This window comes from Trachinotus anak, unplaced genomic scaffold, assembly GCF_046630095.1.
Source record: "Trachinotus anak isolate AG129_WGS33_773 ecotype Australia unplaced genomic scaffold, CSIRO_AGI_Tana_v1 ptg000010l, whole genome shotgun sequence".
NCBI classification, from domain to species: domain Eukaryota; kingdom Metazoa; phylum Chordata; class Actinopteri; order Carangiformes; family Carangidae; genus Trachinotus; species Trachinotus anak.
This window is the reverse complement of record NW_027273861.1, coordinates 11,222,019-11,248,632: the sequence shown is the minus strand read 5'-3', so window position 1 is coordinate 11,248,632 and position 26,614 is coordinate 11,222,019. Positions and strand designations below refer to the sequence as shown.

Genomic DNA, 26,614 nt, shown 5'->3' with positions numbered 1-26,614 from the left:
ATTAAAATACATGCTACCTTACAAGACATGCATCTAGCCTTGTTAAGTGTGTATACACAGGTGAGTGTCCAGCTGGGCTGTGTTCAGCCTTTCTGTTGGGCCCTCTTATCATTTTGCCTTTCTTGTTTTAGGAGTAATTGTGGGTGGGGACAAAGTTCCCTGGCCGCTGAGGTTCAGCTGTTGAAGTCATCCCAAGCCTTGCATGCTCAGAGAAGACAAGCAGGTTAAGTTTGGCAACGGCAGGAGCTGGAGAAGTTTGTTGTTTTTTTAATAGGTCTAGTAGTGGTTTAATTCTTACAGTGTGCATGACAGTTTGTTTCGCCGAGCTCTATTTGCCACTGGTGGATGTGAGGTTGTTGGTCGTAGCAGGTAAGTTGTTCAGAGTAGTAAGTGACAGGTGAGCTTAGTCGCTAATACTTTTCTGTAATTCTGAGTTATTACATATTATGTTGGATATCAATCAAATGATTTGTGGCTGATCCTACGCTAAGGCCAATGGCCACAGTGTCTTCAACTGTGAGTCGCTCTGCTCCTCTGGTGGAGGAGCCAGCCCGAGCACCAGCTGATTAGTTTTACACAATCCATGTGGTGCAGCAGAGGAAAAAACATTGGATCCCGTCTCTGTTGAGTCCACTCCTGGTTCTAAGCTGAATGTGCAGTAACAAGTCCATGTTGCTCGCCTCCAGTTAGAAAAAGAGGAAAAAGAGAGGGAATTTCAGCCTATACTGACTTTGCAAGATACAAAGGCATTCTTTTTGATCAGTGGCGCTTGTGATTAATATTGCTGGAAGAATTAAAAAACTGTATCTGAGTGTATAGTCACTAAATTAACAAAAAGTGTCCACCCCGCTGCAGGTTGCCATGTTGGCAGATGAATTCGCTCTCACACTTAAAAACAGCTTTGTGAAACCTTTCCTCCCCGCATGACTCCTCTCCACAGACATTAAAAAGCATTTTCACGTGACAGTATCAGCATTATTTTATTATGAAGCCTCGTTTTGAGTCACTCCCATTGGTCGTGTTAAAGTCACTGCATTCCTAGCAGACACCTGTAATGATGACACTTCCTGTCATCTTTTCAATTCTTAAAGCTTCTAGGTAAAAAAGGTAAATATTATAAAATGAAACCTTATCTTTATTTACTTTATAGCTTGATCCTATGCAACTGTCATTGCTATGGCATCAAGTGACCTGGCGTTAGACTATACTAGCTGGTTTAGCTAAATTCTGTGAACAACAATAGATTAGAAATTTACAATTTGGCATATTTAAACAAAACCAACAAGTACTGTACACTATCATGGTCCTTACATCCTTAGTTAATGTTGTCACAGGTTAATTATCAAGATTAGAAAAATAACAGTTCGACATTTGGGGGAGCAATGACCGAATAGGATGTGCCTTATGGTAGCTCTCACTGATTTCAACCGAACACTTCATTTTCATCACAATAAGGACACCTTCAATGTAGTTTTTATGACAGCCTAACATCCAGGGTGTGTAAGTTAGAAAATTATGCTTAGGACCAGACAATGCTGACTTCAAAAAAGGGAAACAAGCCAAAGAGTGACTCTGCCAAAGAAGGCCCAGGTGGAACCATGGCCTTGCCTTGGGATGAAGTTAGTGAAGAGAACACATGTGACACAAATGAAAATGTCATGTTAGTCACGATAGCCTCTCTACATTCAGAGCTGTACACAATGAAAACTGGTATTTGGGTTAAAACAGATTAACAGATCATGGACATTTCAGTCCTTCTGAAAACGGAAATAGCCACAATGAAAACAGAAACCGAGGTGAGCGTCACAACACTCAAAGTTCAAGTCCAAACACAAGCGGAGACACTTAATGGACTGGCAGTCCACAGTCAGCAGCACGCACAAAACACAGGATAGGTGATATGTCTCACCAGACAAGTTGATCAACTTGTTGCATTGGATTTCATTAGATTGCAGTGTTCCTTATAAAGTGCTTTGTGACTGTATATTAAATAATGTAACATCATATCTCTTCAGCTTGTCATTTTTATACACATAGCACTGTTTTTTAAGTTTAACACTATTTTAATCAAATTGTTATATAAAGGAAATCTGAAATGCAAAGTTTATTCTGTGGAATTCTGAAGAATCTGTTTCTTGATTTCATCGTTTGGTTTTGTCCTTTCTGTCTCTCCTATGTAAAGGATTCAGATGCTACGGCTGTTCAGAGGGAGCTGGAACGACTCATCTTTGGCATCTACAGCGTCAGTGTTGAGGGAGGGGATGCCACCACTCCTCCAGCCGATGTTGGAATAGTGATCGAGGGTGTTGAGGTTCTGCCTGACTTGGGAGACGTCGCCTCTGCATGTGCACTCTTAATGGGTGTAATATATGCACTGAACCTCAGTTATCCCCAGGAACTGAAAGCCTTCTTTGAAGTACTTCAGAAGTTCTTCCTACAGCTGGATGATTGCAGACTCTCAACCAAGGTACAGATGCTCAAGAACAAACTGTATGAATCAGCTAACCAATGAATGTTCTGTGTTCTGGCTGATACTGAATAAATGAATACCTGTGTGAAAGAAGCAGAGCAGGAAAAAACTACACTTCAGAAAAATAAGCATTGGTTTTGCAAACTTGAGGAAAACTACTACCATAAATGAAAAATGGTATTTTAGTGGGACTACGAAGTAAAAAGTCAGAGGATGTTGAATTGAGAGACCATGCTGCACCTAAATTGTTGACAGCTGATTTGATATTTTGCGGCTGTTTTAAACACAAAGTTGCACCTAAAACACTACTGCAAGTCAGTTGGATTGTCACACCATTTTGCATATACTGACAACTTAAAAAGCAAAGACTACTTTAAAAAAATGCTTCAAGTGTGTTTGAGTGTTTACATCTCAGTTTTTTTTCCCGACAATGCTAAAATAAAAGTTGATAGTGGCAAGTTTGTCGTTAGATTGTTAGACAATTATGCTGCTACAAAATTTGCCAACCTGTTGTGTTGTTAGACTTTAATATTGACAATTATGCTGCATTAAGGCAGTTTACTGTTAGTGTTAGACCACGCTGTTGTATGGTTTATTATGTAGGGCTGTAACTAACAATTGTTTTCATTGATTAATCTGTCAATTAATTTTTTCTGTTAAGCGATTAGATGTTGAGGTTTTGGGAGATAGAGTTCTAAAGAAACCAGAAAACATTCACATTTAAGAATTTTAGCATTTATTTCCCTCTTATAAAACAAGTCAAAATCAGCGACAGAAAATGAATCACCAACTATTTTGATGTATCAATGGACTAATAGTTGCAACTCTAAGTATATGCGTTACACTTTCGGTCCCAAAAATGTTACTGGATCGTGTTTTGGACCACTAAAATGTTACCAGAATCAGTGCTGCATTGGTGAATAAAAGAAATAATAAAAATATGTTGGGTGTACAAAATTAATTTGCGTGGAACCTGTTGACTAACTAGAATTATGTCAAACTAATTAGTAAAACATAAATTGGATGAAAACCTAATGTTTTACATAATTTAACTTAATTCTATTATTTTACTAATACGATTAAGATATATGTTGAAATGACAAATATAAGATAGGTAGCCTGTACATATATTCTTTAAGTCCATGTAACATAACTGATTTTGGGTAAGCTTAAATATCTCTTGTTGAACAGAACTTATTTTTTTAAGTTGGCTCAATGTACAATCATTTTGTAACTAATACAAGTTCATTACATTAGATGACCTTAACAATTTTGTTTTTAACTAACCTAATACAGAAATAAATTTAAAGTTAATTTTTTGAGTGTAGATATTGTTCATTTGGAATTATTTGTGATCAATAATTTGAGTCTACATAGGTAAACTGCTAATCATTAGGCAAACACAATTAGACAATTACTCACATCAACAGGAAATTTAAAGTTTTCATTTATTTTATTTATTTATTTGTTTGTTTTTTAACTGTGGGAGAAAACCGGAGCACCCGGAGTAAACCCACGCAGATATGGGAAGAAAATATGAACTCTACATAGAGGGACAGGTCCAGATTAAGAGCCGTCTTACTGTTTATGGTGACAGTACTAACCACTGCACTGCTGTGCTGCCCATGCCCATGCTGTTCTGAGGTCCAAAAGTCTGAGACCACTTTGTGATGTCAGACTTTTGGACCCCACTGTATCTTAAATCAAGTGTGATGTGTCTTCAGTCAATAACATCTACACTGCAGCAACTTATTTTCTTGAACAGCTGTGAGAAGAATCGACGAATCCTCTTCAAATACTTTTTCCGGGTTTTAACTTCGACAAATCCTGTAGTTTCTCCGTCAGTGTTGGTGTTGTCTCCATTAGAGTCATGACCAACAGAGGCAGGTGAAGATGCCTCATTTATGCCAGGTGGTTTTTTAACAGGCTCAGCAGTGGTGGCATCATCTAAGACAGCTTTGCTTGGTGGTCTGTTATTAATGTCAGCAGCAGTTCTGTCAGCTGTAGCTGGGGTTCCAGAATTTGAACAAGTGTTGCTGGCTGCTTCTCGTCCATCTTTGTGTGGTGATTCATTGTGAGTGCAAGCAACAGTTTCCTCATCAGCTGAAGGTGGTTCATCCAAGCTAGTAATGGATACTAAATTCCAATTGACAACTTCTCTTGACGTCACAGAGCGCTTGAACTCGACTGATGATTCCCCCAGTTTGCATTCTTTTATTGTTGAATAGGCTGATGTCATACAAGGCTTGGGGTTAGCTTCACCAGGAAAGTGTTTCTTGGTAATGAAACGGTGCCCCAGGGCTTCATGTGAGGTGATTCTTTTTCCAGGATCTACATGGAGCATTTGTTTTAGGAGGTTTAAAAATGCTTGTGTGTCCTCATACTCAGTGGCATGGTTCACCTCAGGGCGAGTCCTCACCAGGTCATTGAAACTGGTAAACATATCAAAAACACCGCTAGGCTGATTGGTCATGGAGTCTTCGTTCTTGCAACAGGGAAACGTGCACTTTGGTTTCAGTCTCCATGAAGGACCAGGGGAGTCTAGGTCTTTGCTGAAGAGGTCTTTGGTATAAATACCAGAATTCAGCATTCGATCATCAGGCTGACCCAGCAGCTGCATGATGACTCTCATTACCTCACGTTCGCAGTGTAATGGATATGGATCCTGACCGAGGTACATGAAAGCCAAAACGCAGCCAAGACCCCATATGTCTATAGCCTCATTCAATGGGAGGCCCAGGATTACTTCAGGGGCCCTGTAGCCAATGGCCTGCATCACGGTGCCAGGGTGCATTTTGGACAGTGGAATAGCCAAACCGAAATCAATCAGTTTCACCTTGAAGGGCTGCAGGTGATGATTGACCAGCATTATGTTGTCTGGCTTGATATCTGCATGTGCCAGGCCTATGCTCTTGAGGGCATTCAGAGCCACCAGAATCTGTTCTGTGATCAGTCTAATCTCAGACAGATGCAGTGGCTTGGAAGTCATCTTCTCGACGAAATGTTCGATACTTACGTCCAGCATTTCAAAAGCCAAACAAAAATGTCCGTTGTGCTCAAAATGCTCTGTAAACCTCACCAAGTTGTTCTTGTCTTGGTCAAGTTTATTGAGTTTTTTAAGCATGGCCACTTCTCTTTTACCAGCCCAGGCCTCGTCTTTCCCCAGAACCTTCACGGCCATCTTCTCCTTTGTGTCCAATCTTACGCACTGAATCACGTGCCCAAATGCCCCCCTCCCCAGGAGCTTCTGTGTGAGGTAGCCACTTCGTTTACCAGACAGAATATCATATTTTTCTATCTGGAGAAGCCTGTTGTCACACTTATGACTCACAGAGGCAGGTGAAGTTGTCTGAGTCATTCCAGGTGGTTTCTTAGCAATCTCAGCAGTGGTGGTGTTATCTAAGCGAGCTTTTCCTGGTGGTGTGTTATTGTCAGCAGTGGCTGTGTCAGCTGTAGCTGGGGTTCCATAATTCAAACAAGTGTTGCTGGCTTCATCTAAGCCATCTGCTGGTGGTGATTCATCATTGGTGCAAACAACAGGTTCTTCGTCAGCTGAAAGTGAGTCATCCAAGCTAGTAATGGATGCTCCACTCCAGCTTAAAACTTCACTGGACGTTACAAAGCGCTTGAATTCAACCGATGATTCCGCCAGTTCGCATTGTTTTATGGTTAAATATGCTGATGACATATAAGCGTTGGGGTTAGCATCAGCAGGAAAGTGTTTCATGGTAATGAAACGATGTCCCAGTGCTTCGCTGGGGGTGATTCTTTTTGCGGGATCTACATGTAACATCCGTTTGAGTAGGCTTAAAAACGCCTGCGTGTCCTCATACTCGGTAGCATCGTTCACCCCACAGCGAGTCTTTGCCATGTCATCAAAACTGTTAAACTTGTGAAAAGCACCCATATGCTGGCTGGTAATGGAGTCTTCATTCTTGCAACATGGGAACACGCACTCTGTTTTCAGTCTCCATGAAGGACCAGGGGAGTCTTTGTCTTTGCTGAAGAAGTCTTTAGTATAAATTCCAGAATTCAGCATATGATCATCAGGCTGACCCAGCAGCTGTATGATGACTCTCATTACCTCATGTTTACAGTGTAATGGATACGGGTCCCGGCCAAGGTACATAAAGGCCAAAATGCAGCCAAGACTCCACATGTCTACAGCCTCATTCAGTGGAAGGCCCAGGATTACTTCAGGGGCCCTGTAGCCAGTGATTTGCATTATAGTGCCAGTTCGTATTTTGGAGACTGGAATAGCCATACCGAAATCAATCAGTTTCACCTTGAAAGGCTGCCGGTGATGATTGACCAACATAATGTTGTTTGGCTTGATGTCTGCATGTACCAGACCTATGCTCTTCAGGGCATTCAGAGCCACCAGCATCTGTTGTGCCATTACTCGAATCTGAGATAGATGCAGTGGCTTGACAGTTATATTCTCTATGAGCTCTTCTATAGTTATGTCCAGCATTTCAAATGCCAGACAAAATTGTCCTTTGTGCTCAAAATGGTCGGTAAACCTGACCAAGTTGTTCTTGTCTGGGTCAATCTTCTTGAGACTATTAAGAATGGACACTTCTTTTTTACCAGCCCAGCCCACATCTTTGCCCATAATTTTCACTGCAATTTTCTCTTTGGTGTCCAATTTAATGCACTGGAAAACCTGTCCATATGACCCCTTTCCTAGGAGTTCCTCTATGAGGTAATCGCCTAATTTACCAGACAGAACATCATATTTTTCTATCTGGAGTTGTCTGTTCCTGAAACGAATAGAGGCAGGTAAAGTTGCCTCGTTCATGTTAGGTGGTTTGTTATCTTTCTCAGCAGCTGTTTGTACAACAGCTGCAAATCGGTTGGGATTAGCATCCATCTGAAAATGTCTGTTCTCTCTGTCAGCAGATTTTAGAATGTACTAAAAGTTAAATGCATGGCACTGTTAAACAGACTGAGTGATAATAGATGTGAATGACAAACTCACAAAGCAACACTTTGTGAGGATCCTGATGACATCATCATAGAATGCTTTGAAGTTCTTACTACATGGAACACTTTGAAGTTGTGATGTCACACACTGTGGCAGTGTGGCAGTTTGTGACATCACACTGTGATGACATCACACTGTGATGTCACAAACTGTGGCTGTCACTTCGTCCACTTGTCCAGTCAGTCTGTCACTCACCCACTATACAGTGTTTGCCATAATTGACCTGGCGTTAGACTATACTAGCTGGTTTAGCTAAATTGTCTGAACAACAACATATCATAAATTTACAATTTGGCATATTAAAGCAAAACCAACAAGTACTTCACACTATCATGGTCCTTACATCCTTAGTTAATGTTGTCACAGGTTAATTGAGGTTAAATAAAGATTTGAAAAATAACAGTTCGACATTTGGGGGAGCAATGACCAAATAGGACATGCCTTATGGTAGCTCTCACTGAACACTTTATTTTCATCACAATAAGTAGCTTTGCTCTTGTTCTGTTGTTTGGTGTTGTGAAGAATATTTTCTTTGTTGATGGCTGATAAATGTTGTACTTCACAGATAATGTCTGTGATATGTATCTGTCTGAGGTATGTCTGTGTACTTAAAAAAAGTGATACATGGCATGATATCCAGATAAGAATGCCATGTTTGATCAAGAATTTACTTTTCACAATACAAATACTTCTGACAAGAAAAATAATAGTTTTGATTACTGAGGAATTAAGCATTACTGACAGTTGTGTCCAGAAAATATTAGTCGTGGAGTTATGTAACATTACACTAAAATGGGATAGTACGTTCAAAAAAATGAATCAGTGGGGTTGTGCGCTTTACATTTTTTTTAAATGTTCAGTTTACTTAAAATACATGTTTTTGTTAAGTTAAAATATTTTTTTCTAATAAAGTCCATTTAATGTTGTCTCTTGTTATCTTTACAAAATATCAATGTGTGGTTTCGTCAAAAAACATTTAAGTGAATTAGGATTGAGACACTTCTTACATCCAGAAGGTGGCAGTAATAAAACGCCAGCTGCCATAAAACTCAGAAGTAGATGAAGGTGAGTCGGACTGCACATGCGTCAGGACACTTGACCCCCAGATCGTCCGTTGGTTAATTTTGGCGGAAAAGTTGCTGATGGTTTTTGTTTCCTGAGTTGGAAAAGGTAAGAGGGTATTTTTTTTCATCCATATCTGTTTTTTGTAGTGTTTCAATGTTGAGCATGATTGTATTTTGGGTTTTTGATATAAGACGTGCTCTATATTTTGGCGTGCTTTTGTAGGTTGGACATGTTAGCTTGCTAACTTAGCCGCATGAACTCAGGTCCATCAGCCTTTATCCCGCCGAGCCCCGCCGATCCATGAGCACATTACCACTGTGAAACCATAGCCGATATGTAAATGTCATTTTATAACTTTATATTCAGTCTATAAATGTTTCTCACTGTAGGCGATGGCAAAACTTTTTACAGGCCATTCAAAATCTGAGTTTGTGCTTGTGACCACAGAGGAAGCTGTGTTTGTACATGCCTGTGTTTAGCTCTGAGTTGGCTGCTTTTGTAACCCAGCCTCTGCGGTTTCATTAGTCTGAGTCTGGTGTTCCTGTCTCTGGGCCACTTTGATATCTGCCTTATTTTACCGGTGCCTGATCCGTCAGCCGTTTCAGAGCTGTTGAATGTACCGCTGATACAAACCCACCACCTTCCTGCTGCTCCTTCATATTAAAAGCTTCACTACGGCAAACTAGCGGGAGGCTTTTATTATGAAGGACAGTACAGGAAATGCTACGTGTCTGCATGAGAGTAGAACAGGTAATTTTAAACAACCAGATGTTTTGGGCTGGTGGGTTGGCGGACCAACAGAAACATGACAGTGAAACAAAAGCAATGGGAAGTGGCTGTGGGCTTGAGGTAACGTCTCACATCCCACTCACATCTTAAAATAAGAGCTGTCTTATACTCGGCCAATATGTTGCGTTTTTATTGTTTAATAACTTGAATCAACCCTTGTAAAGTTCTGAAAGCTATATGCTAACATACATGGAAAAAAGAGTGGCGCCTCAGGGAGCAGACCTGCCTCAGTTTAATGCTGCAAATTACAATATCTAAATCTTTCTGTTTAGATATCGCACTCTCCCCTTTCCAGGTAAAGGACATAAGTTAAGGCTGTCCATCAATCTCTTTGAGCACATAACGTTATATGGAAGTGTATTAACTGTAAACTTACCGTTTTATTTTTGTATTATGTTTTCTTAAAGGTGCAACAATGTTTTTTTTAAATTGATTTTTTAAATTATTTTTATGCTTAGCTAAAGGGGATTTAGGCTTATTTTTCAAGTGTAACACAGATCGTTAATGCCATAGGCCTAATGAGAAGTTATGTATTGTGGTGTTGTAATGTTGTAATGTCAGTGAAGATTATGAATTGCCATTGCTACAGTTCACCATTGGTGAATGAATGAAATCATACCTAAATACATGTTGAGCAGGTTGAATCACTGAGTGGCATTTCTAGTGAACCTATGATTTGCAGTTCAGAAGAATGTGTTTACTGGTCCAGCAATGATATACTGTATCAGGCTTGTGGTATTTTACTGTGCTCACTCTATATGGATAAAGTCAATGTATCTTTAGCCAGACGGAAGGTTGTTCATATTCATAGTACAATAAACTAATTGAAGCCATCTTTCTGCATTCAACACAGATAAACACTAGGAAAGGTACACATTTGTGGACCTGAAGCATGGTTAGCTGCAACAATGCATGGCACTCATCTTCTATTTCAAAGCAGTAGGGCAGAATCCATCCACGCAATTGTGGTGAATTTGAAAGCTTACTTTATGCATTTGTTAGACTATAAAATACTTTGCTTTGTCCCCTGCTCATTCACTACAGTTTTTTTTAGTTTGTTTGTTTTTTTAATTGGGTTGAGTCTGTGAAAGTCAGGGCAAGGAATTATTAAAAAAAAAAAAAAAAAAAAAAAATTGATTGTAGCTCTAAAAGACCCTGGAAAATGAAAAGTGCACCAATAATTAATCTGTTAACATCTCTATAAATTTATTTTAGTTTATTTCTTATCCGTTTTTGTAATCATCATCGTTGCAATACTTCAGGTCCTGAATGATTGTTCATTGATGATTCATGCTCCCTCCTGTCTGGCCAAGGCACTGCACTCATAACAGGTATGATCACAACTAGCTACTTAATTACTGCAAATCAGGTTGTCAGCATTTTTATTTTTAGAAACATTTATTAGATGACAGCTTCATTATCTTGCTCTCATTCTGAATAACTTATTCATTTTTAGCTCTATAGTTCACCTTAAGAGCAAGTAATACATTTCATTAGTTAATTTTGTTTTCTAATTTCAATTTCTAATTCATCTGTTAACATGTTGAATTTCAGATCCTGGCTGTGATACCCTTTATCTGCTACCTCCGTCATTGATGTGGTGTAGGTGGCACTGCTGAGCTTGCATGTGGTAAGTTAACAGTTATTAGTTAGTTAGTGTTTTTCTGAAGAGAACTTTTAGTTTTAAGTTAAGTTTAACTAATTTCCTTTGTTGCTGTTTTTTCCTGATTTGAATGTGGCAGCGTAAAGGTTGCAGTTCAAAGACCTCAACAAGGGGCCAATTACTTAAACATTATAGGTTAAAACATCCACATAATGGGCGCAGGTACCATATCCTTGCCCACATATTAGTTGTCCATGTACATTTAAGTCATGGAATGTGCTCAGGTCTCATTTTTGTAGATTCCATAACAGAGAGACATCACAGCAAACATTGTCATTGGCCACATTCAGTTGTCATATTTGTGGATTCTCTGAAGTTACCTCTGAAAAGGAGTATTTTACTCATATCAATTTGCATCTCAAAGCCAATGAAACAGTCCCCTGCATGTTCAAGGGGTGTACATTTAGGACAAACATCTATGGGACATTTAAATCACATAAAAACAGAAAGCCCCTTGGTTATTCTTACAGTGACTTTAAACCTGGGATAGTTGCAGTAACAGAGAGTTTTGAAACTCCAAGTCTTTCAGTTGAACATGGAGACAGTGAAGTATTAGAAGACCAGCTAGAAGTGCAGTCTAGTTTACAGACAGCTCAGAAAATGATGATAGAAGAGAAATTTGCAGCAGTGTTGCTTAAGCTGGAAAACATACTCCACGTTCCCAGTAGTGCTGTCGATGAGCTTGTACAGGACTTGAACTTCCTGATGAGTTCTACATCGCTGACTACTATAAATGCAATTGTCTCAGATTTTTGTACCAAGCATAATGTTGGTCTTAATGCGACAGATGCAGTCTGCATCTCAAATCCATTGACAAAAACAATTGGAGATCAGGGCCCACTTGGCACTGCTTTTAAATGGAAACAGTACATCAGAATCAGAATCAGTTTTATTGCCAAGTATGTTTCCACATACAAGGAATTTGTTCTGGTGATTGGTGCAATTGGAGGTACATCAACGACAAGTTCCAAGTAGTTGAACCAGTTGAATATATTTTTAGATAAGGAACGCAACCATACCTACCAATACATACCACTATTGCAGTCATTGCAGCAGCTCCTGAGCAAAGATGGTATGATTGATGATGTAGTAGAAAAGTATAGTGCTCACTCAAATGAATGTGCACAAGAATACAAATCATTTCTGGATGGACAGGATGGAGAATTGAGAATAAGAGTAACCCTTTATATTGATGAGTTTGAAGTGTGCAACCCTCTGGGTACTTCCAGAAAGAAGCACAAACTTTGCGCGATGTACTAGATTTTGAGCAACTTATCTCCAGGCCAGCACTCCTCTTTGTCCTCCATCTACTTGGCAGTAATGTGTAAAAGTAGCTACATCAAGGAATATGGATATGGAAAAGTGCTTGAACCTCTTTTGCATGATCTGGTTGTCTTGGAAGAGCAAGGTGTATTTGTACCACAGATTGGACAAAATATTAAAAGCACAGTACAATGTGTAGCCGCTGACAATTTGGGAGCCCTTTGTGGAGAGTTATTCAGGAGAGTACGTTTGTCGATTTTGCACAGGACGTTTCATTGAGTTTCAGTCCAAGCAGGTTATGTCGCGTGAGTTTAGTGTCCAATCCAAAGATGAGTGAAAAGGCCATGTGTGCTGACAGAAAATCTTTCTCATTTTGATGTAACAACTGGATATCCCCTGGACATACTCCATGATCTGTTAGAGGGTATTGTTCCAGTGGAACTTGCATAGTGTCTGGGTGTGTTAATATCCCAAAAATACCTCTCTTTGGATACTTTAAATAAGGTCATTCTCAATTTTCCCTACAAGGGAGATGATAAAACAAATCGTCCTCATGTTGAGCCACAAACATTTTTAAGCAAAAACACAATAGGTGGCAATGCAGCTGAAAATTGGACTCTCTTAAGATTGCTGCCTTTCATGATTGGAGATGTTATACCTCATGGTGAACCAGTGTGGGAGATACTTTTGGATTTAAAAGAGATAGTTGAATTTGCCGTTGCCCAGATCCATACTGAAGAATCCATTGGATATCTTTGGTTCAAAATTTCTGATCACAGACAGAAATATCAAGAAGCATTTCCTAACCAAAAACTTTTGCCAAAGCATCACTACTTAGAGCATTACCCTCACATGATCCAATGTTTTGGCCCTCTAGTCTGGACCATGCGATTTGAGGGTAAACACAGTTTTTTTTAGGGAAGTTGCTCATCATACCAAGTGTTTCAAGAATGTTGCTCTAACACTGTCAAGGAAGCACCAGCTGATGATTGCCTATCACTTACACTCATTGCATGCACAGAAACCTGGAGTTGAAGCGTCAAGTGTATCAAGAGTTCCTCTTGAGGTGCTGAAAGATGATGTATCTTTTCCTATCCATCAGATGTACCCAAACATGGCAGAAGTAAACATGGCTAAAAGTGCAGATTTTAAGGGGATCAATTATAAAAAGGGAATGATAGTCATCTGTGGATTTACTGATGGGCTACCTGAATTTGCAGAGATAATAAGGATATGTGTTCTTCAGGATACACTGAATTTCATTGTCAGGATGTTCTCAGCTTGGTTTAGGGAGCACTACAGAGCCTTTGAACTGCAACCATGTCCAACTGACAAAATGTCCCTGATAACACATGATGAACTGGCAGAGAAGTACCCATTACATGACTACTTCATTGGGCCCCTTCGACTGATTATGTTTAAATGATATCCTGATATTAAAAGCATGTATTGAATATGTAAGTAAACACCTGTAATTGATAGCTTACTAAGTGTACGATTTATTCTCACTAGCATGAGCACCTAATACTAACATAACACCCATCATCTATGTCCACTTGGCTGTATATTAATGTGTTTCTGTGCATGCACGAAGTCCTTGGCACTGGTTGAATCTGATCGGTCTATTAGGTACATCTGTACAACTTTTAAGACAGAGGAACTTTTAATATAATTTTTGATGGCATTCAGTCTGAGATGTGTATATGTTCTGCTTTAAACTGAGGTGTTTGTGATTTTTGAATCTCAACAAAAACGGAACATTATAAGCTTAACAAAGGTAGATTTTACAGCAGTGCCACTGTATTGGATTGCATTAGATTGTACACATGTACCTAATAAAGTGGCCACTGTTTATATATCAGGAAATACTGGCCTGTCAAAGTGTGGGTCCAAAAGTAAATACCAATTTTATATTTTAAGTCACTAAGACAACTTAGAACAATCCAGTAACACCAGAAACAACTGTCAAATACTCAGACATTAAAAAATCAGTTTACATATGATCAAAGATGTTTGTTGACTTTCCAATTTTAATGTTTTTGATTTATACATATTTAATGGCTTTATACTTGTATTTTTGTCTTTTCTAGACTGAATAATTTGGATGATGGCTGCACCAGTAAAACTGAGGATTATCCTTGGTGCCAACAATGCTGAAAAACTGTTTCCATATGATGTGGAGATGCAACTTCACAGTGCAAACCAGGCCTTCATATCAAATGGAGTTGTTCTGAATTGTAGTCACAAACTTAAATCACACATCTTGGAGAGTCTGGCTGAGCAAATCATCAAGTTCAAGGCATACCCTTCAAATCTGTTGCTGAAGCTTTAATCAAAGCACACCCATGTTTGAGAGAACTAGGATCTTCCAGTGGTTTCTATGGATGGAAGATAAGCCTTAAGTACAAGATGGCAAACTACAGAACAAAGCTTAGAAACTTGGGGTCGTCAGAACTGAGCATTAATTCCCTCAAGCACAAACCTGCAGATAGATGTAAGCCTGCCTATCATGCCTATGGTCAAAAAACCCAGAAAGGCAGAGGTAAATTTTTGTCCTTCCTATCCTGCTGGAGAGACCCAGGAGAGCCTTGAAGGTGAAAGATTGTATTGATTGCATTGTTATTTTTGGCAAGAAGAGACATAATGATAAAGTTGTGAAAGAGAAGATGGCCAAGACCTTTGCATACAGGAGGCAGGAGGTCGTCAGAGACAAGCCCATGATCGCCGAGTTCAAGATCAGATGGCCAGGACTGTTCACTGTGGCAGAGGTATGAATGGCTTCTTAAACTGGCTATAATTGACATTTTTGTCATTGGATTCATACATTTGATAGAATGTGTCAAATGACAATGTGAAACAGCTGTAATGGCTTGCAGAATTTCAGTAGCATATGGGAATGTTTATCATTTTGTGTCCAATGTAACCAGGGCACATTTTGACTTGCATAGAGCACAGTCTGGTTTTATATAGTCTTGTGAGAGCATCTCTGTTCAAGTCTCTTAGTACTAGGGGCAGTTACAGAGTTGTTCTGAATTTAGAAATATGGCAAAACATAGAAAAACCTTTTATGAGGTCTAACTATGAGGTTGAATGTTTTAGTAGGTACCAATAATATTTTTTGTTTGTGGACATTATGTTTGCAGGTGGAGGCAGAATTTGTGAGGATCAGAATTGCTCCCCTCTTCTCAAAGTTCCTTGCACAACTTGACCAACACTCTGCCCAGCTCATCAAAGTGTTCAAGAAGAAAGGAGGCTCTGCAGGGAGGAAAATTAGCTTAAATTTGGTCCCAATTGCACAGGTATGTTTTGCTGTTGGTAGAAAACAATGAATTGATGTTGACTAGTCTGTTTTGACATTTATATGGACTAGTAAACAGTCAGAAAATTGTGATTTGATGGTTGCTCACAAGACCTATGCTTCTTTCAAACAAATTACTATTTTTTTATTTACAGTCACCTCACAATTTAACAGCAGATCTGTGACCATAACTGTTTTTAGGGATCAGATGTATTGACATTTGGAATGAGTAACAGAAAGTTTGCTTCTCAAGATACAGCATGATGACAATTCCCTGGCTCACATTATAAAATCAAGGCCTCTGTTTTCAGGTTGATCTATTAGTGAGTGTTGTGAAACGATAGGGTTGAAAAGTTCTATTTTTGGACTTGAAAGAGATTTTAAAACAAAATAGGAAGATGCTTTACTGGTTTTAATTTCTCTTCCCTGCTTAATGTGGACATCTATAAAGTGGTGGTAACTTTGTTTGACAAGTAGCCATTAATGTCCATGGGATGATTAATTGGTTATTGTATACCTGTCTGTCTCTGATGTCATCTATTCCACTGAAATGTGAGGTGTAGTGTGTTTGCATGTGTAGTCCTAAAGTATTTCTGTAATTTTTTTTTAACTTCAGAATGAAACTGTTGAAAAGAAGAGGGAATGCATCCTCAGGGCACTTTGTATCTACCTGAATGAAGACCTGAACATCCTCTTCAAGGAATACCTGGTCGGTAATTCTTCTTACTTGCAGTCCAATACTACAACTCTGCCATACATTCTACTTTTGTTAAGCTTATACATTTTCAGTTTTTGCTGACATTGTCAGAAAGGCAATAATTTCACTTTATGTTGATTACTGAGGTCATAGTAGGTGGTGGTGGTGGTGGTGGTGGTGTACTGGGGTGCATTATATTTAAGAGAGTTCCTAATATTGTGTCCACCCCATTTATGTAATGAAGGGGCAAAGTATTAGGAACACCATGTAAGCAAAAACTGAAAATAAAAAGTTTAGGAAAAGTTCAAATCTATGTCAGAGTTGTTGCATTGGATTGCATTAGATTGCAGTGTTCCTTATAAACCAGGTGTACTCAAATACACATCTTCAAGGGCCACAAAGATGATTTTCAGTGACTCAAAGTTCATTTATTGAGGTCGGTCAGGCCAGTTTACCATTAAGTTTAACAAAAATAAATCAGCACCTCCATAGAGTCGTAACAGGTAACAAACAAACATATCAAGATCTCGGGAATCAAATATAATGAAAAACTATTTTACATTCTAAGTGTTTCAGTGTGAAACACAGCTTAATGAGAGAAATGGCATCTTGTGTCTTTTGCCAGTCTTTGGAACTTTGGCTCAAATGGTGTGATGGCCAACACACTGCTGCAAGTGTTCACTTGTGAGTGCACTGCGGTGCTGGTTCTTCACCTCGTTCATTGTTGAGAACGCAGATTCGCAGCAGTAGGTTGATGATAATTTGGAACACGCCATTTTCGTGCAACCTTTTTTTTTTTTTTTTCGTGCGCAATCGAGGCTCCCTCCCCTGCTCTCTGGCAAAGTGACAATGCGAACGGCTTCAAAAGCGAAAGTGAAACTTAAAAATGCGCTCGCAGCGCGACCCATTAACAGGCTGTTTGTGTATCGTTGGCATGGAGACAAGTCCCGATAGGTATACGTGTTGACCCAACCAAAACACATACTGAAGAAATAACAGTTCGGGGGCCACAAATAGGTGGCCGGCGGGCCGTATTCGTCCCGGGGGCCGCCTATTGAGAACGGCTGTTATAAACTGTATATTAAATAATGTAACATCATATCTCTTCAGCTTGTCATTTTTATACACATAGCACTGTTTTTTAAGTTTAACACTATTTTAATCAAATTGTTATATAAAGGAAATCTGAAATGCAAAGTTTATTCTGTGGAATTCTGAAGAATCTGTTTCTTGATTTCATCGTTTGGTTTTGTCCTTTCTGTCTCTCCTATGTAAAGGATTCAGATGCTACGGCTGTTCAGAGGGAGCTGGAACGACTCATCTTTGGCATCTACAGCGTCAGTGTTGAGGGAGGGGATGCCACCACTCCTCCAGCCGATGTTGGAATAGTGATCGAGGGTGTTGAGGTTCTGCCTGACTTGGGAGACGTCGCCTCTGCATGTGCACTCTTAATGGGTGTAATATATGCACTGAACCTCAGTTATCCTCAGGAACTGAAAGCCTTCTTTGAAGTACTTCAGAAGTTCTTCCTACAGCTGGATGATTGCAGACTCTCAACCAAGGTACAGATGCTCAAGAACAAACTGTATGAATCAGCTAACCAATGAATGTTCTGTGTTCTGGCTGATACTGAATAAATGAATACCTGTGTGAAAGAAGCAGAGCAGGAAAAAACTACACTTCAGAAAAATAAGCATTGGTTTTGCAAACTTTAGGAAAACTACGACCATAAATGAAAAATGGTATTTTAGTGGGACTACGAAGTAAAAAGTCAGAGGATGTTGAATTGAGAGACCATGCTGCACCTAAACTGTTGACAGCTGATTTGATATTTTGCGGCTGTTTTAAACACAAAGTTGCACCTAAAACACTACTGCAAGTCAGTTGGATTGTCACACCATTTTGCATATACTGACAACTTAAAAAGCAAAGACTACTTTAAAAAAATGCTTCAAGTGTGTTTACATGTTTGTTTAAGTGTTTACATCTCAGTTTTTTTTCCCGACAATGCTAAAATAAAAGTTGATAGTGGCAAGTTTGTTGTTAGATTGTTAGACAATTATGCTACTACAAAAACTGCCAACCTGTTGTGTTGTTAGACTATAATATTGACAATTATGCTGCATTAAGGCAGTTTACTTACTTATTTTTTTAAGTTGGCTCAATGTACAATCATTATGTAACTAATGCAAGTTCATTACATTAGATGACCTTAACAATTTTGCTTTTAACTAACCTAATACAGAAATAAATTTCATTAAAGTTAATTTTTTGAGTGTAGATTTTGTTCATTTGGAATTATTTGTGATCAATAATTTGAGTCTACATAGGTAAACTGCTAATCATTAGGCAAACACAATTAGACAATTACTCACATCAACAGGAAATTTAAAGTTTTCATTTATTTTATTTATTTATTTGTTTGTTTTTTAACTGTGGGAGAAAACCGGAGCACCCGGAGTAAACCCACGCAGATATGGGAAGAAAATATGAACTCTACATAGAGGGACAGGTCCAGATTAAGAGCCGTCTTACTGTTTGTGGTGACGGTACTAACCACTGCACTGCTGTGCTGCCCATGCCCATGCTGTTCTGAGGTTCAAAAGTCTGAGACCACTTTGTGATGTCAGACTTTTGGACCCCACCGTACCTTAAATCAAGTGTGATGTGTCTTCAGTCAATAACATCTACACTGCAGCAACTTATTTTCTTGAACAGCTGTGAGAAGAATCGACGAATCCTCTTCAAATACTTTTTCCGGGTTTTAACTTCGACAAATCCTGTAGTTTCTCCATCAGTGTTGGTGTTGTCTCCATTAGAGTCATGACCAACAGAGGCAGGTGAAGATGCCTCATTTATGCCAGGTGGTTTTTTAACAGGCTCAGCAGTGGTGGCATCATCTAAGACAGCTTTGCTTGGTGGTCTGTTATTAATGTCAGCAGCAGTTCTGTCAGCTGTAGCTGGGGTTCCAGAATTTGAACAAGTGTTGCTGGCTTCTTCTCGTCCATCTTTGTGTGGTGATTCATCGTGAGTGCAAGCAACAGTTTCCTCATCAGCTGAAGGTGGGTCATCCAAGCTAGTAATGGATACTAAATTCCAATTGACAACTTCTCTTGACGTCACAGAGCGCTTGAACTCGACTGATGATTCCCCCAGTTTGCATTCTTTTATTGTCGAATAGGCTGATGTCATACAAGGCTTGGGGTTAGCTTCACCAGGAAAGTGTTTCTTGGTAATGAAACGGTGCCCCAGGGCTTCATGTGAGGTGATTCTTTTTCCAGGATCTACATGGAGCATTTGTTTTAGGAGGTTTAAAAATGCTTGTGTGTCCTCATACTCAGTGGCATGGTTCACCTCAGGGCGAGTCCTCACCAGGTCATTGAAACTGGTAAACATATCAAAAACACCGCTAGGCTGATTGGTCATGGAGTCTTCGTTCTTGCAACAGGGAAACGTGCACTTTGGTTTCAGTCTCCATGAAGGACCAGGGGAGTCTAGGTCTTTGCTGAAGAGGTCTTTGGTATAAATACCAGAATTCAGCATTCGATCATCAGGCTGACCCAGCAGCTGCATGATGACTCTCATTACCTCACGTTCGCAGTGTAATGGATATGGATCCTGACCGAGGTACATGAAAGCCAAAACGCAGCCAAGACCCCATATGTCTATAGCCTCATTCAATGGGAGGCCCAGGATTACTTCAGGGGCCCTGTAGCCAATGGCCTGCATCACGGTGCCAGGGTGCATTTTGGACAGTGGAATAGCCAAACCGAAATCAATCAGTTTCACCTTGAAGGGCTGCAGGTGATGATTGACCAACATTATGTTGTCTGGCTTGATATCTGCATGTGCCAGGCCTATGCTCTTGAGGGCATTCAGAGCCACCAGAATCTGTTCTGTGATCAGTCTAATCTCAGACAGATGCAGTGGCTTGGAAGTCATCTTCTCGACGAAATGTTCGATACTTACGTCCAGCATTTCAAAAGCCAAACAAAAATGTCCGTTGTGCTCAAAATGCTCTGTAAACCTGACCAAGTTGTTCTTGTCTCGGTCAAGTTTATTGAGTTTTTTAAGCATGGCCACTTCTCTTTTACCAGCCCAGGCCTCGTCTTTCCCCAGAACCTTCACGGCCATCTTCTCCTTTGTGTCCAATCTTACGCACTGAATCACGTGCCCAAATGCCCCCCTCCCCAGGAGCTTCTGTGTGAGGTAGCCACTTCGTTTACCAGACAGAATATCATATTTTTCTATCTGGAGAAGCCTGTTGTCACACTTATGACTCACAGAGGCAGGTGAAGTTGTCTGAGTCATTCCAGGTGGTTTCTTAGCAATCTCAGCAGTAGTGGTGTTATCTAAGCGAGCTTTTCCTGGTGGTGTGTTATTGTCAGCAGTGGCTGTGTCAGCTGTAGCTGGGGTTCCATAATTCAAACAAGTGTTGCTGGCTTCATCTAAGCCATCTGCTGGTGGTGATTCATCATTGGTGCAAACAACAGGTTCTTCGTCAGCTGAAAGTGAGTCATCCAAGCTAGTAATGGATGCTCCACTCCAGCTTAAAACTTCACTGGACGTTACAAGGCGCTTGAATTCAACCGATGATTCCGCCAGTTCGCATTGTTTTATGGTTAAATATGCTGATGACATATAAGCGTTGGGGTTAGCATCAGCAGGAAAGTGTTTCATGGTAATGAAACGATGTCCCAGTGCTTCGCTGGGGGTGATTCTTTTTGCGGGATCTACATGTAACATCCGTTTGAGGAGGCTTAAAAACGCCTGCGTGTCCTCATACTCGGTAGCATCGTTCACCCCACAGCGAGTCTTTGCCATGTCATCAAAACTGTTAAACTTGTGAAAAGCACCCATATGCTGGCTGGTAATGGAGTCTTCATTCTTGCAACATGGGAACACGCACTCTGTTTTCAGTCTCCATGAAGGACTAGGGGAGTCTTGGTCTTTGCTGAAGAAGTCTTTAGTATAAATTCCTGAATTCAGCATACGATCATCAGGCTGACCCAGCAGCTGTATGATGACTCTCATTACCTCATGTTTACAGTGTAATGGATACGGGTCCCGGCCAAGGTACATAAAGGCCAAAATGCAGCCAAGACTCCACATGTCTACAGCCTCATTCAGTGGAAGGCCCAGGATTACTTCAGGGGCCCTGTAGCCAGTGATTTGCATTATAGTGCCAGTTCGTATTTTGGAGACTGGAATAGCCATACCGAAATCAATCAGTTTCACCTTGAAAGGCTGCCGGTGATGATTGACCAACATAATGTTGTTTGGCTTGATGTCTGCATGTACCAGACCTATGCTCTTCAGGGCATTCAGAGCCACCAGCATCTGTTGTGCCATTACTCGAATCTGAGATAGATGCAGTGGCTTGACAGTTATATTCTCTATGAGCTCTTCTATAGTTATGTCCAGCATTTCAAATGCCAGACAAAATTGTCCTTTGTGCTCAAAATGGTCGGTAAACCTGACCAAGTTGTTCTTGTCTGGGTCAATCTTCTTGAGGCTATTAAGAATGGACACTTCTTTTTTACCAGCCCAGCCCACATCTTTGCCCATAATTTTCACTGCAATTTTCTCTTTGGTGTCCAATTTAATGCACTGGAAAACCTGTCCATATGACCCCTTTCCTAGGAGTTCCTCTATGAGGTAATCGCCTAATTTACCAGACAGAACATCATATTTTTCTATCTGGAGTTGTCTGTTCCTGAAACGAATAGAGGCAGGTAAAGTTGCCTCGTTCATGTTAGGTGGTTTGTTATCTTTCTCAGCAACTGTTTGTACAACAGCTGTAAATCGGTTGGGATTAGCATCCATCTGAAAATGTCTGTTCTCTCTGTCAGCAGATTTTAGAATGTACTAAAAGTTAAATGCATGACACTGTTAAACAGACTGAGTGATAATAGATGTGAATGACAAACTCACAAAGCAACACTTTGTGAGGATCCTGATGACATCATCATAGAATGCTTTGAAGTTCTTACTACATGGAACACTTTGAAGTTGTGATGTCACACACTGTGGCAGTGTGGCAGTTTGTGACATCACAGTGTGATGACATCACACTGTGATGTCACAAACTGTGGCTGTCACTTCATCCACTTGTCCAGTCAGTCTGTCACTCACCCACTATACAGTGTTTTCCATAATTGAAGAATTACCAGGGAATAAGTGAAGACGCTAGTTGATATATTTCAGGCACTGCTTGGAAGTTAAATTGCCACATAATTTTGTATCAAATATTTGTAATTATTATCTCAATAGGCACAATACATTAAAATACATGCTACCTTACAAGACATGCATCTAGCCTTGTTAAGTGTGTATACACAGGTGAGTGTCCAGCTGGGCTGTGTTCAGCCTTTCTGTTGGGCCCTCTTATCATTTTGCCTTTCTTGTTTTAGGAGTAATTGTGGGTGGGGACAAAGTTCCCTGGCCGCTGAGGTTCAGCTGTTGAAGTTGTAGTGTCCTAAGTTCCATATGCTATTTGACTTCCTGGGTATTGTATGTTGTAATGTCTTAATTTCCATATGTTATGTGACTTCCTGGGTCTGGTACATTTAATTAGGGGCCCTAGATCAAAAGGACATAGGAGATGAGCGTTTCTGTGTCTTAGAAAATGAGGTCCATTTAGATATGGACCATATATCTTGTCTCAGCTTCATGACACCAACCTTTATAAGCGAGTAGTTAGAGCTGATATTCAGAGGAGATTCATATTGGCTTCAACTCCTCTCTCAGGCAATCTCGAGTGCCTGATTTGATGCTGGACTTCTTTGTAATAAACCTCTTTATATACAAGCAAGATGGTGTCAGCGGAGTTTCCTTCATCATCTTCACATCATCGCTGTTTAAGAAACAACAAAGTCATCCCAAGCCTTGCATGCTCAGAGAAGTTTGTTGTTTTTTTAATAAGTCTAGTAGTGGTTTAATTCGTACAGTGTGCATGACAGTTTGTTTCGCCGAGCTCTATTTGCCACTGGTGGATGTGAGGTTGTTGGTAGTAGCAGGTAAGTTGTTCAGAGTAGTAAGTGACAGGTGAGCTTAGTCGCTAATACTTTTCTGTAATTCTGAGTTATTACATATTATGTTGGATATCAATCAAATGATTTGTGGCTGATCCTACGCTAAGGCCAATGGCCACAGTGTCTTCAACTGTGAGTCGCTCTGCTCCTCTGGTGGAGGAGCCAGCCCGAGCACCAGCTGATTAGTTTTACACAATCCATGTGGTGCAGCAGAGGAAAAAACATTGGATCCCGTCTCTGTTGAGTCCACTCCTGGTTCTAAGCTGAATGTGCAGTAACAAGTCCATGTTGCTCGCCTCCAGTTAGAAAAAGAGGAAAAAGAGAGGGAATTTCAGCCTATACTGACTTTGCAAGATACAAAGGCATTCTTTTTTCAGTGGTGCTTGTGATTAATATTGCTGGAAGAATTAAAAAACTGTATCTGAGTGTATAGTCACTAAATTAACAAAAAGTGTCCACCCCGCTGCAGGTTGCCATGTTGGCAGATGAATTCGCTCTCACACTTAAAAACAGCTTTGTGAAACCTTTCCTCCCCGCATGACTCCTCTCCACAGACATTAAAAAGCATTTTCACGTGACAGTATCAGCATTATTTTATTATGAAGCCTCGTTTTGAGTCACTCCCATTGGTCGTGTTAAAGTCACTGCATTCCTAGCAGACACCTGTAATGATGACACTTCCTGTCATCTTTTCAATTCTTAAAACTTCTATATTTTTATAAAAAAGAATTAACCCAAAGATTCCAATAACTTCAAAGATAAATATTATAAAATGAAACCTTATCTTTATTTACTTTATAGCTTGATCCTATGCAACTGTCATTGCTATGGCATCAAGTGACCTGGCGTTAGACTATACTAGCTGGTTTAGCTAAATTCTGTGAACAACAATAGATTAGAAATTTACAATTTGGCATATTTAAACAAAACCAACAAGTACTGTACACTATCATGGTCCTTACATCCTTAGTTAATGTTGTCACAGGTTAATTATCAAGATTAGAAAAATAACAGTTCGACATTTGGGGTAGCAATGACCGAATAGGATGTGCCTTATGGTAGCTCTCAATGATTTCAACCTAACACTTTATTTTCATCACAATAAGGACACCTTCAATGTAGTTTTTATGACAGCCTAACATCCAGGGTGTGTAAGTTAGAAAATTATGCTTAGGACCAGACAATGCTGACTTCAAAAAAGGGAAACAAGCCAAAGAGTGACTCTGCCAAAGAAGGCCCAGGTGGAACCATGGCCTTGCCTTGGGATGAAGTTAGTGAAGAGAACACATGTGACACAAATGAAAATGTCGTGTTAGTCACAATAGCCTCTCTAGATTCAGAGCTGTACACAATGAAAACTGGTATTTGGGTTAAAACAGATTAACAGATCATGGACATTTCAGTCCTTCTGAAAACGGAAATAGCCACGATGAAAACAGAAACCGAGGTGAGCGTCACAACACTCAAAGTTCAAGTCCAAACACAAGCGGAGACACTTAATGGACTGGCAGTCCAATGTCAGCAGCACGCACAAAACACAGGATAGGTGATATGTCTCACCAGACAAGTTGATCAACTTGTTGCATTGGATTTCAATAGATTGCAGTGTTCCTTATAAAGTGCTTTGTGACTGTATATTAAATAATGTAACATCATATCTCTTTAGCTTGTCATTTTTATACACATAGCACTGTTTTTTAAGTTTAACACTATTTTAATCAAATTGTTATATAAAGGAAATCTGAAATGCAAAGTTTATTCTGTGGAATTCTGAAGAATCTGTTTCTTGATTTCATCGTTTGGTTTTGTCCTTTCTGTCTCTCCTATGTAAAGGATTCAGATGCTACGGCTGTTCAGAGGGAGCTGGAACGACTCATCTTTGGCATCTACAGCGTCAGTGTTGAGGGAGGGGATGCCACCACTCCTCCAGCCGATGTTGGAATAGTGATCGAGGGTGTTGAGGTTCTGCCTGACTTGGGAGACGTCGCCTCTGCATGTGCACTCTTAATGGGTGTAATATATGCACTGAACCTCAGTTATCCCCAGGAACTGAAAGCCTTCTTTGAAGTACTTCAGAAGTTCTTCCTACAGCTGGATGATTGCAGACTCTCAACCAAGGTACAGATGCTCAAGAACAAACTGTATGAATCAGCTAACCAATGAATGTTCTGTGTTCTGGCTGATACTGAATAAATGAATACCTGTGTGAAAGAAGCAGAGCAGGAAAAAACTACACTTCAGAAAAATAAGCATTGGTTTTGCAAACTTGAGGAAAACTACTACCATAAATGAAAAATGGTATTTTAGTGGGACTACGAAGTAAAAAGTCAGAGGATGTTGAATTGAGAGACCATGCTGCACCTAAATTGTTGACAGCTGATTTGATATTTTGCGGCTGTTTTAAACACAAAGTTGCACCTAAAACACTACTGCAAGTCAGTTGGATTGTCACACCATTTTGCATATACTGACAACTTAAAAAGCAAAGACTACTTTAAAAAAATGCTTCAAGTGTGTTTGAGTGTTTACATCTCAGTTTTTTTTCCCGACAATGCTAAAATAAAAGTTGATAGTGGCAAGTTTGTCGTTAGATTGTTAGACAATTATGCTGCTACAAAATTTGCCAACCTGTTGTGTTGTTAGACTTTAATATTGACAATTATGCTGCATTAAGGCAGTTTACTGTTAGTGTTAGACCACGCTGTTGTATGGTTTATTATGTAGGGCTGTAACTAACAATTGTTTTCATTGATTAATCTGTCAATTAATTTTTTCTGTTAAGCGATTAGATGTTGAGGTTTTGGGAGATAGAGTTCTAAAGAAACCAGAAAACATTCACATTTAAGAATTTTAGCATTTATTTCCCTCTTATAAAACAAGTCAAAATCAGCGACAGAAAATGAATCACCAACTATTTTGATGTATCAATGGACTAATAGTTGCAACTCTAAGTATATGCGTTACACTTTCGGTCCCAAAAATGTTACTGGATCGTGTTTTGGACCACTAAAATGTTACCAGAATCAGTGCTGCATTGGTGAATAAAAGAAATAATAAAAATATGTTGGGTGTACAAAATTAATTTGCGTGGAACCTGTTGACTAACTAGAATTATGTCAAACTAATTAGTAAAACATAAATTGGATGAAAACCTAATGTTTTACATAATTTAACTTAATTCTATTATTTTACTAATACGATTAAGATATATGTTGAAATGACAAATATAAGATAGGTAGCCTGTACATATATTCTTTAAGTCCATGTAACATAACTGATTTTGGGTAAGCTTAAATATCTCTTGTTGAACAGAACTTATTTTTTTAAGTTGGCTCAATGTACAATCAT

General features: G+C 39.6%; 1 protein-coding gene across 4 annotated transcripts in view; it reads left to right on the top strand.

Moving 5' to 3' along the window:
- Nucleotides 1–26,516, top strand: part of LOC139626948 (uncharacterized) — a 39,984-nt gene extending 13,468 nt beyond the window's left edge. For 2 of the 4 annotated variants that reach the window (XM_071487515.1, XM_071487516.1), the window contains exons 3-5: nt 2,183–2,467; nt 17,510–17,794; nt 25,100–26,516. In XM_071487515.1, the coding sequence (XP_071343616.1) occupies nt 2,183–2,467; nt 17,510–17,794; nt 25,100–25,429 (900 nt within the window). In that variant the 3' untranslated portion in view covers nt 25,430–26,516. Of the gene's footprint in view, nt 1–131; nt 1,105–2,182; nt 2,468–7,685; nt 8,628–10,573; nt 10,643–10,865; nt 10,942–14,327; nt 15,006–15,380; nt 15,537–16,151; nt 16,245–17,509; nt 17,795–25,099 lie in introns of those variants that run through there. The other 2 variants (XM_071487517.1, XR_011692469.1) reach the window with 2 other exon arrangements.
- Nucleotides 26,517–26,614: the final 98 nt, after the last annotated feature.